This window comes from Antennarius striatus, chromosome 9 (genome assembly GCF_040054535.1).
Source record: "Antennarius striatus isolate MH-2024 chromosome 9, ASM4005453v1, whole genome shotgun sequence".
Lineage (NCBI taxonomy): Eukaryota > Metazoa > Chordata > Actinopteri > Lophiiformes > Antennariidae > Antennarius > Antennarius striatus.
This window is the reverse complement of record NC_090784.1, coordinates 5,555,653-5,567,686: the sequence shown is the minus strand read 5'-3', so window position 1 is coordinate 5,567,686 and position 12,034 is coordinate 5,555,653. Positions and strand designations below refer to the sequence as shown.

Sequence of the window (12,034 nt, the reverse complement as noted above, 5' to 3'; positions counted from 1 at the left end):
TACTCTTATTCTCTCATGGCTCAACAATAGAGCTGTTGGTAACTGGTTTGGTGATGTCATTCAAAATTAGATACTCAGGGCCAACTGCACAAGCAGCCATATTCAAAATGTATTGTAATTTACTTTGACTCCTACTCTAAACTTTGGGCTGCCATCAGCACTAAAGACTGGAAAAACTGGGGAAAAAAAGTTTGCATTTTAAATATATTGTGTAAATAATATAAATTCCTCCTGCCTGGCAGGAGGCCTAGTTGGTGTGAGGGAAGAGGATGCAGAAAACAGAGTTAGATGGAGGCAACTGATTTGCTGTGGCGACCCCTGAAGGGAAAAGCTGAAAGGAAAAGAAGAATAAACTTGGGATCAAAATGCTTGGGGTGGCAGTGGCTCAGCGGTACAGTGGGTTGTCCAATGTTCCAAGATCGTAGGATCGATTCCTGGAATTAGAGCTGACAATGGGAGGTGTCAGCTCTGCCAAGGCGCCCTTGAGCAAGGCGCCCTTAATCTTCAACATCTGCATAACCATGCTGAGGATGTTCTACCAGTCTGTGGTGGCCAGCGCGCTTCTCTACGCTGTCCCAGATACACAAACAGTCAACTTCAAGATTAAATCTATGATATTACAGTCCATTACAAGCTGTGTCTCACTAGATTTGTATTTGAATTACCTTCATATTTAATGTATTTTTATTGTAATTTAATGTATTTGTTAATTTCGATTACTGTTACGTGATGTTTTTACCTGACTACTCTTTTGCCGTCTCGACCTATTTGTTATTGATTTTTTTTACTTCAAATTACAAAGACGCTCCGACCGTACCGGAATCACCGGATTCTCCGACGCGCTCTCACTCACACCGCCCTCCATTCCGACCAATCACAAACTAGTGCGAAGGAGCTGGAGGACGAGAAACACGAGGTGTCACTCTGACATTTTTACCTCTTGTCATACAATGCATTTCCTCGTTAATCACTGCAAGTGTTCTCATCAACAGTATCACACAATCTCATGTCTGTTTCTTACTATTGTTGATCAGTTCATCAGTTATTATCTTAACCCAGTATTGAAATACTGTACATTGTCATTAGTCTGGTGGAAAACAACATTTCTGAGCCGGATTTCAGAGAAACATCAAGCGTCTTTCTCAGTTCCACACTGCGCTCTTTAATATCGACGATCTTTCCACTTCAATTCATTTTGCCCTTCCTGGTTAGCCATAACAACAGCGATGGCGGCTGCTGCTCGGTTTTTTATTCGAGGTGCCAGCTCGAAACTTTCCACCTCTGGTATAGGCACTGTGGCTCAGAGCTCGTTCGGAGCCACTCTGCTGAAATTGTCACCTGGCTGTAGCTCTCGTGGAAAAACACAACGAAGACATGCGGCGCACTTTACGTTCCAGCCTGACCCTGTCACCACTCAATATGGTGAGTGTCTGTGTGACTTGTAGGCTAACGCTAGCTGAGGAGACGAGGCGAGTCTCACCGGCGTTCAGAACAGATCCTGCCACGTGAAAATACGAGGGTGGTATTGGTACCATCTAGCCATCCCGAGAGGGTTATTGATCTATTACTGTGGTACATCTAGCATTCCTAAATATTTAAAGATTCTCTCATGACAAATTAAATATTATATCTTCCACATTAACATTGTTTTCCATCCACTCAACTCTCCTTTTTTTCTTTTTAAAACTCGTTAACTCATCAGATATGCAAAATGTGAAACTGCAACAAAACCACTGCCGGACCTTCCATGTGTGCAGACCGATCATTGCTGACCTGCACACTGCAGGAGATCAAGATCACGATGAAACTTGACGCCTTTAGGTGATAGGACTGAAACTAAACTGTCGCTCAAGAATCAAAGTGACTGAGTATATAGACTAAACCCATCTTTAGCAGGTGGAAAATGACAGTGAAGTATCAGCCTATGAGTCAAGTTAAGCAGCCCCACTGAACAGTAACTAGATCAAAATTTCACTATTATGTTATATTTAATTTCTTGGAAATAAACTGGGGAAAAAATGTGTTAGTTTGACTTGTTTCTACAAAAATCTCACTAATGAAGAGGAATCAACTTCTGCAACAAATATGTGTCTTATTCCATTGTTGTCAAGGATATGCTGACAAGTCTGTGTCATACAACAGTTGTTACGTCCCGCTTCAAAGCGCTGATGTATTGTAATTGTCAGTGTTTGTGTGTTCGTCTGTCCGTCTTTTATCCACCAAATATCCTCGTAACCGTTGCAGATAGAGAGATGAAACAAAAAGCAGATTACTCAGGCAGCAAAGGGGATGAAAATGAGATGATGACCTTCACCTTGAGAAAACTAGTTCAAGGTCATATTTCAACTTTTATACACTCAGGAACCGGTTAAGATAGAAGGACGAGGGAGAAGGCCAGTGTGAGTAAGACCATAGATCAGAGCTAGTAATTTGATCTATGAAAGTAGGTCAGGGTAAAATTTTCCAATTCAGGGTGTCACGGGATGTGACTGCATTGGTTCTTGTTTTATTTTGTATTGATCTTTTATAACTTTTAGGTCCCACCCAGAAGATGAACTTGTTCCAATCAGTTACAAGTGCACTGGACAACACTCTTGCTGCTGATCCCACCGCAGGTAGGATGGCACACAGGAAATGGATTTTTTTCTTGTCTAAAAATATGTGGGAAGACTGGTTTGGTGGTAAGAAGTCAGTGTGGTTAAAGCTTTGAACCTGAACGTGTTGGCCTGGTGGAACAAACTCATATCTCACAGCTGATCGAAGCAGGACAGAGGTACACTGTCAAACATGCAGATTTTTTTCAGGAGAGTTCATGAGTGCAACTTCAAAGATAATGATGGTGAGATGTTGCCATTTTTTTTGGCTATTTCCATAAATTTGCCAAAGACTGGAAAGCCTTTTAATCTTCATTTGTTATTCATATTTTAGGAATATGAGTTATTCCAAATATCAGACTAACATGAGTTGCATTAAATGTTTCTTATTTGTAGATCATATTCATCTAACAACATTTTAGCTTTGCTTTTCCACTAACTTACTCTGTATATGTTCAGGAGCGTCATGATATGGAAACCACATATTAAGTGCACAAGTTGTTTTTTTTCTAGTGTTATTCACTGTCAGTAGGTTTGTAAGATCTACACAACATAGTAAATGCAGCTAGTTGTAATGTCATGTTATTGAACAAATTGCAGTGTCATATTTAAGGGTCCATAATGGTAAACTTGTCATTACGGGTGGAATTATTCTCTAAGCTGACTATCAAGCCCCAGCCAGGTAGGATTATTGGTGCATAACCTACCGTATACCATTTTTGCCCTATTGTCATTTTTGTATTATGCTGATTTATTCTGTCCTGATGTTTCAGATTACAGAACTGTAAAATGCCCTTTTCTCCTTCTTGTATTGTGTGTTAATCCACAGTTATCTTTGGGGAAGACGTTGCTTTTGGTGGAGTGTTTCGATGCACAGTGGGTCTGAGAGACAAATATGGTAAGATGTTCCATTTCTTCTTAATTTCCCTCTTTCAGAAGCCTTGACTGCAGCAAGCCCATTCTCCTTTGTGCGTTACAAGATGTCGCCACTAGATGGCAGCAGAGCACCGTAAAAAATTTTTCCCTGTGGTTCCTTTCTGTTCACGTTTCTGCCCTTCAAAGGCAAAGTACAGTATCTGCAATTTTTTACCCTGTTGCCTTTTCTTCAATTTGTTCGTATTGTTCAGATAATGACACATTCTTCTTATCCTTGTTCCTGCCTACATAAAAACACCCCAGAAACTATTTTTGACTTGCAAGGCCACGTTCGCCTTGAGGATTAGAGGGATCTGTTATCGCTTCTGTCTATTGTTAGTATGATTTACTGTACTTTTCTGCAGCTATGGTAACATTTTCTTTTTCTTTATTTTTTTCAACCATCAATATTGTTAAGTGGATGTTTTGATTGAAAACCAAGGAACTGTAGATGGGGATTAGTCTGTCTAACTCTTAGAAGAGCAATGCGGGGTAAAAGGGTAAAACAGCTGAATTTCATATGTCAGAAAACAATGCTGCTCTGTTCAGGAGGTTCAGTTTGAAACCATGAAAAACCCAACATATGGTCACAATTCTCCTTTATCTGAAACATGTTTAATGTGTTTCTGTTAGAAAAAAAAAGACTATCAGCCAATTAATGAATGTTTTTGGAAATGGATACAAAGAGAGATGGGTCATTGCGAGTGCTTGAACTTTTCATACTTTGTTCAAACAATACAATTGAAAGTTGAGATTTTTTTTTTATACTCCATACCAGTAAATAGGATAGGTTTCTCTGTCCAGTAACGGCTGCATCACTACTTCAATCAGCACCTCCTTAAGGAAAAAGTGAAATACACATGCAGGTGGTTGAAGTTGTATGCTGCAGCTCACGAAGAAAGCTTACACTAAGCAAATCTTCAGCGCGGTCTGGAAAAAGTTAATTCCAAGACTCGCGGCTCAGCAAAGTCATTTACAAAGACTAGCTTGTCTGCAACACACTACAATTGAGAAGTGTTGACACATTCAAGTCTGTCTCTGTTCACAATTGTCGTCTTAGTACTCCTATAAAACCAGTTAATTCTGAATACAAAACATCTCATTGTTGTTGCAGAATTTAGTCTCAATCTATGTCTGAAGTTTTGGTATGTTAGGACCTTGAACTTAAGGACCTGGAAGCCTTTGAATTGTTCTTATATTTAGTGTTAAATAGGTTATGAACTGTCCGCATTGGCCTGGTGTATTAATTAGAGGCAAGTCTCCCAGCAGACATCTTGACTTCATAATAAAAACCAAGGTATGACTAACAACATTAAGGATGACTGCTTTGCTAAAAAGCCTCAGTATGTCATGGTGCTGATCCAGCACAATGCAAGGACCTCAAAAATAAAGCACATAAAAGGAATCCAGCCATATTTGTTTTATTATTTATTATGTGCCTTTTTATTCTAACATGCTGTAATGCTTGTCATGCTTTTCATGGCCAGAAATCTGATCTAATCTGTAGTCTATGTTGAAGCTTGACCCCGCATCGAGTGCTACAGCTGGAGTTTTATTGTCTTGGAAATTTATGTTTCTACCCTGTTTTAGATTTTGATGAGTTTCCCATCAGAGGAAGAGGGCAGCTCGGCTTTGATTGTTCACTTGACAGCAAGAAAATAAACATAAATCTCCATGCAGACAGAAATAACTAGACATGTACTATCAAGTTCTGAACATACATACTGTATATTTAGATATTTTTTACTATTTAAATTCAATAGCCAAACTTTTCAATCAAATTCTGATGCAATAACATAAATATATTATAAATTCATTCTTGTATTCACTTTTTTTATCTTTACAAAAGTGATCATAACACTAAGAAAAACACATTCATAACTTTCATTAAAAAATGAACATGATACCCCCCCCCCCGCAAGTCAAAGCTTTTTGTATTGTGTATATTGAGCATCTGTGTCCAAATCTGCTTCAAATTGTGATCAACTCATCTTTAACTTTACACTCATCCCTCCGTATTATTTAATAGAACTCTTTGTGAGATGTTTGGTGCACACACAACCACAGATGGGTCGTCATGAATCCCCTGCTCAAATCTGTTTGTGGAAGATATAACATGAAATGTGGATATATTATATAAGTATTTATTAATATTAATAATAGTAGAAGGAGAGCTGCTGACTGTAACCCGTTCCCCGGAGATTCATTGAAACTAAATTCACTTTTCTATATAAATCGGGAAATCTGTGTTCTTCTCTAGTGTATCACCGAATGACGTAAATGACATAAAATAATTGCAGATCGCCCATCTTACTCTGAGTCAGCTCAGTATAATTTATGTGTGTTTCATTGAGTCTCCAGTCCACCCTACACTAGCCGGTTTACAGTGACGTCAAATGTGCTGACCTTTTGAAAAGGAATCATTACTTTCCGTCTCATCCTTCCGTATAATGACAGCTGCAAAGCTGTTCTTATCCTCCTCGCGGCTGAGAGAGCTGGTCTGCACCTTTGCCTCCCACTTCCTTCATACAGAGGGCGGGTTAATGCAAGCCTGACTCCGTATGAATGGAGTAGAACCAGGGGGATGCGTTTGCCGCAGAGATCCCGATCTCCTGCTGCTGCGTCTGTTGTGATGAAAACGATAGCTCACGTCGCCTCCGCCAGCTCTGGCCGATGTGTGGAGTCTCATTCACAGTCGGTGTCAGGTGCTGATTATAAACCACAAAAGAAGTAACTCGTCACGTGTGCACAACTGAGGCAGATGTTGACATTTGAGGGTTCTGTGCAAATAACGGTTGTGTTAATCTAACATGACTTTGCTGTCGACAAACAGCAGACTTTCGAACGTGAATTGTCACATTTGTCACTTTTCCATTAAGCTACATGTTGGAGTTTTGTTTTTTTTTAGTCTGCTGAATGTTATCACTGAGACACAGTTCGGCCTATTACCTGTCACCATTGTTATTTCTGTAGAACCATGTTTCACTGAACTTCACCATCTTATCACCATACAGAAGGTGTGCAGAAAGCAGCCGTCAGAGCTCAGTGGTGACTTCTGTGAAATACATGGTGTTTGAGTGTCAGTAGACTCGTTCCAAACTGAAAAAAACCACCCCCAGCAAGTTTTTAATGATTTTCTTCATCAACTGGGTCGTGATTTCTGGAAAGGAACCATTTAAAAAGTTTTTTTTTTTTCTTATTTTTTGAGGCATATACTTAAATCATAGTCTAAAGAAGACAAAAACATCCAAAGCTGGTGACGCTGAAGCTCTCATCAGAGTAATCTACACGAATCAGTTGAGCTTCCTGTCGGGCGTCTGCAGCGCTGATTCAACTTGGTCACCTGGGCACTCGAGGACAGGATGTCGTGTTGGGACGCGAGCTTCACAGAACAAATATGGCAAATTTACACACCAAGATGAGAGCGAAAATAACGCTCCACACTCAGATTTCAGAGTCTCGCTCCAGTTTTCTGATTACAGGGTGCAGAGTTAAAAACATTTTCCGTCTCGACTCTTTGTTCTTCGTGGGGGTGTGAGCGCCTCACAGGCTTGCTTCTTTATGGCTGAGTATGGAGAGTCCTCAGCTTTTTGCTTCATTTATTTTACGACGACCTGGCATTCAAGGATTCTTTGAACTCACAAGTGTCACCATAAGTCTGCTGCTGCACAGACCCTCTCTACTATTGGGGTTAGCGGTAACGCGTCAGTGTTACTGGTCCCTACCTGCATGGCGGCCGTCTTGTGTTAGACCTTTATCTAACGTCTGGTCACCTACTGCTGCTCATACTGCCAGCACTACAGTATCTTTTCTCTCTTACTCCCCCAGGTAAGGACAGAGTCTTCAACACTCCCCTTTGTGAGCAGGGAATCGTGGGATTTGGAATTGGTGTAGCTGTTGCTGGGGCCACCGCCATTGCTGAGATACAGTTTGCTGACTATATCTATCCTGCTTTCGACCAGGTAAGTCGAGCTCCAGCCGCGTCATGACTTCAGCTCCACTTTCTGCCCATAAAGTGTCAGAAAGCTGAAGAAATTGATTTTTCTTAAGCTCAAGATGATCTTTGAAGGTCTTGGTCTCACCAACAGGCAGAATCCAAAGATATTTCTTTTATTTCCACGAAGTAGAAAATTCCTCTTATTCAAATGATCACTTTTTAAGAGGTCAGAAGCAGAACCTGCTTGTCATCTTTGCTTGAAAAATGACTTTATTTTGCTGTACAAAAAAGGTACACTCCCTGCTCAGTTGCCATCACAGACAAATACAGTGTTCATGTGAGATGAGCTCCATTGATGTTACAGAGACAAGATGTTCCTAAGTGCACTTACACTTTGTTGGAAATGTCAGTTTTCGTGTGGATGTTTCTCAAAAGAACTTTGGTTTTATTCACTGGCGCTGTGTTGGTGTTTGTTTAAAGATTCAGGGGTTGGAATGAGAGAAATGCTGACGTAACTCATGAAACATGTTTCACATCAATAATGCTGTCATAACTCAGAAAAAGCAAGATGCACAGATATCATTAACAACAACACAGCTAAGCTGTGCAGTCATTTTCTTTCATAACATAACAATCAAATTCCTTTTCTTCCCTTATCAATAAGTAAACCCAAATGTATCCTGTATGTTGTTGACTCCGTAGCTAAATTATACATCCTGTTTATTTCATGCAAAGCGTAATGAGAACTGTACGAACTGAAGTCTAAATACATGAATCATAACTGGAAGTAGAAGTAAATAAGAAAAGCAACCTGGGGATCAAAAACATTTTTAGGATTTTATGATTGTACTTCAGGAGTAATGCTGAGAAGATTCCATCTCTTCTTACACATCGGACTGTTCACATGCTATATAATGACATTTCTAAGTGACCTATTGTGTATGACCGTTAAGGTAAAAACATGTTCAACAACAAATACTGTGTTCAACAACGAATTCTTTGGCATTTGTTGTTTAACAAATGTCACAGTGACAGATATCATAATGAGAAGGACTGTGTAGCTTCCTGTGTTGCAGTAAAACAGAGCTGGTTGTGTCCTTCATATGTTCTTAGTGTTGTAAGTATTCACACAGCATGCAAACAAGAGTGGAGAATTAGATTGTGTGGAGATTTTTTTTTGCATCAGTCCAAACAATACCTATCTCTTAATTCCTCTAAACATAATTTGATAATTAGAAAGTTATGAATCACTAAAAGAACAAAAGAAATTAAATTTGCTGTCCTGGCTCCTAGTATTGGTAGAGATTTTTGTACCTGCTCTATTTTGATGCCATGCATGAAGTTATTTGCACGACCCTATTTGGTAGGTCGACCTTGTGGATTTTTTTTTTTTTTTTGTTACTCTACAGTCTAGTTTTGAATAAATCTATAAAACCTTCATCCTGTTGATGATTAATGCAGCATTGAAAGTCTGAGCGGACAGGGCAGCTGATTTCACAATTCATATCTGTTGACACGAGAGTCATCCTGTGTATTCACGCCCACTAAGATGAATGTGAGTCCCTGATGTGTGTCAAGGCAACTGAAAAAGGAAGACGGTTTAGTGAGGTTTTTAAAAGCTTTAACAGGAGTAGCAAAGAGAAAGGGGCTGAGCGTAAAGTGTCCAGTGTCATCTTATTTCATTAAAAACAATTGAATGTAAATCCATGATTTATTACCAGCAGATGCCTGGAGAGCCCAGTTTTTCTAACCGTGTCAGTGGAATCAGTGGACGTTTGCCCTCTTATGTCAGCTAATGATGTTTGTTTGTGTTAGTTCCAATCATGTTGTTCTCTTTCCAGATAGTCAATGAAGCAGCCAAGTACCGCTACCGCTCTGGAAATTTGTTTGACTGCGGCAACCTGACCATCCGGGCTCCATGGGGGTGTGTCGGCCATGGATCACTTTACCACTCTCAGAGCCCCGAGGCTTTCTTCGCCCACTGTCCTGGCATCAAGGTCAGGTCCATCTCTTCTTACACATCAGACTGTTCAAATGCTAGGTAATGACATTTCTAAGCGACCTATGGAGTCTATTAAACAGATTCTTCAGGTAGAACGACGTGTCCACCTATTGAGCCCCATTTATCTCTTTTCTGCGGACTCCCTGCATCTGTTCTCCATTCACCGAAATGTTGCTCCGTGCTCTATAAAGGTTGTTACTTTATGGTTTTAGATTTAATATCCTTTTTTTTTTGTCCATGCAGCAGTGACAGCTGACCGACCATGTGACACTGTGCAGGGTCACGTTTCAGCTATCTCACTGACATTACTGCTGTTTGAAACCTTTATTTACATGTTTCAATACATGTTTCAAAATGTTGATGCAAATTGGATTTGAAAGCTGTAAGACCAATTTCATTTTGTAGATTCAATTTCTCAATGGAAGCATTACTGAAAATCAGACTAGAAATACAGAAAACGAAAGATATTACAATTATCCGATTGTTTTACAGCCTTTCATTCTGTTCATTGCTCCTGTAGGTATTATCCAGTCAATCACAGCTAAGGATGCTCTCATAAATTTTATGAATTGTATGTGTTGCAAGGCCCCAGTTCTATTATTAAATGTCTTTTATTAATCTCTGCAACATTATTCATGGAACAAAGCAGGTTAAAGGTTTACAGGGATACTGCAGCTGGGGTAAATATAGATCTTCATGTGGAAATGAAATGTGCCCAAGAGGATGAGATGGTGTGGAGGTGACAAAGGAGCTGCTCTTGAGGAGACGAGAGATTTAACTACTGTCTAATCTTCCCTGACATGAAGAAATTAAGTTTCTAGCAAGGAATGGTTTTGTTGCTCTGTATGGACAGAAAACTAACATTTGACACTGGCTGAAGGGACTGTGGATCTCGTCTACGCCACAAAACATCCTGGTGTGTGCAGATACATGGTTTAAGGGTTCTCGGGCTTTTCCTGAGATATTTGAACTGTAGAACTTGACTAAGGCAGGGATAATTTGCAATCCATTTTCATATATGCTGAACTGGATGATGAAGAAATTGAAGTAAGAATCAATTCTGCTCTCTATTAGAAAATCCTAAAAAAAAAAAGAATGTTGAGTTATGGAGCAAGACAGTGATAGCAAGCATGATATTCAGTCTACCTCTGAATGGCTCAAAAGGAAAGTCAAAGCTAGTCGTAGCCTGGATCTGAACTCCATTGAGATGGTGTGGTGGGACTTGAAAAGAGCAGTTCATGCTCACAAAACCGCCAGTGTGGCTGAACTAAAGCAGTTTGGCTAAGAAGAGAATGAAATCTACCACAATGAAGTAGAGACTGATGTCTAGTTACCGCAGGAGCTTGGCTGTATTTAGCCGTGTGGAGCTGAAGGTGGCACAGGAGTTTAGAACGATGAATACCTTCACACACTGAAGATTTAAGAATTGTATAACACTTTTGTATCAGGTAATAGATTATCATTTAAAACTTGCAGGCTCCGGGTTTGATCCCTTTCTGTGAGGAGTTTGTATGTGTCACTGTAAATACTCTCTGAGCTGTCCGGTTCCTCCCAACTATGAAAACATATAGCTTACGCACTCCCTAGGTGTGCGTGAGTGGTTATTTGTCTTTCATGTGGCCCCACGATACACTTGCGACTCGTCCAGGGTGTGCCCTGCTTCTCACTTGTAGCTATCTGTTACTTGCAAGGTAGATAAGCAAGTGCGGACAAGATGATTAAGGTCATCTTGTCGTCAAGAAGATGAATGAATGATTGGATGGATATTATAGTTACTTGGGTTGTCTTTGTTTTATGTTAAATATTCTTTCAAGAAATGACAGTTCAGTTTGAAATGCACACAAGACTAGATGGAATCAGGAGAGGGTCCAGTAGTCTCACCACAGTAAATGTACGTGCATGCATGACTTGTTAAGGTAAAAAGACAAGTTTGTGTTACTTGAAGTGTGTGATTGAACCTGGGAGAAGGAAAACAGGCACAAGGTCCCTGATACGGGAACATCTACATGTGCAAAAAGAAAATGCTTTGGTAAAAATGTCTAGATAAACCATTCCTACATGATTTTCCATTGAAGTTACATATAGTCACTATTTTTCATAGCTGCTGTATGGTTTACACTATAATTCATCCAGTCAGTAGCCATTGAAAACAGCAAGAAGCAGATGTTCTTACTGGAAAGGTCAGGTTGATGAATATTAATCTTTGTTTAAACTATCATTGTTATTCTCTCCATCTGTGTTGTTCAGTTCAAACAAAGAGCCTAGTAGGTTTGATCCAGCTTTGGCTCTACGTTCTTATGTTGCAATTAAAATATACAATTAATAGAAATGAAAATACAAGAAAAGAGGGGTTGAGAAGTATCCTGGTCCAGATTGTGTTGGTCTTTATCCTACAATAAGGAAACTGTGAGACAAAGGTTGCAACAAGTCATCAGCCTCAGTGACAGAGCAAATCTCAACCCTGACCAAATTTGCTAACTCATGGACCTCTGCCGGAACACCACCTATTTCTAGTACAGAGGGAGAAGGCAGAAACATGTATGTGCCATGGGCTTGCCAGTGTGTCCTATTGTGGCCATTCTGTAC

General features: G+C 39.9%; 1 protein-coding gene across 1 annotated transcript in view; it reads left to right on the top strand.

The window, feature by feature from the left end:
• The first annotated feature begins 1,211 nt into the window (after positions 1-1,211).
• Positions 1,212-12,034, top strand: part of bckdhb (branched chain keto acid dehydrogenase E1 subunit beta) — a 52,646-nt gene continuing 41,823 nt past the window's right edge. Inside the window, exons 1-5 of the mRNA XM_068323496.1 lie at positions 1,212-1,422; positions 2,538-2,615; positions 3,424-3,492; positions 7,338-7,471; positions 9,288-9,443. Coding sequence (XP_068179597.1) covers positions 1,227-1,422; positions 2,538-2,615; positions 3,424-3,492; positions 7,338-7,471; positions 9,288-9,443 — 633 coding nt within the window. The 5' untranslated portion in view covers positions 1,212-1,226. The remainder of the gene's footprint in view (positions 1,423-2,537; positions 2,616-3,423; positions 3,493-7,337; positions 7,472-9,287; positions 9,444-12,034) is intronic.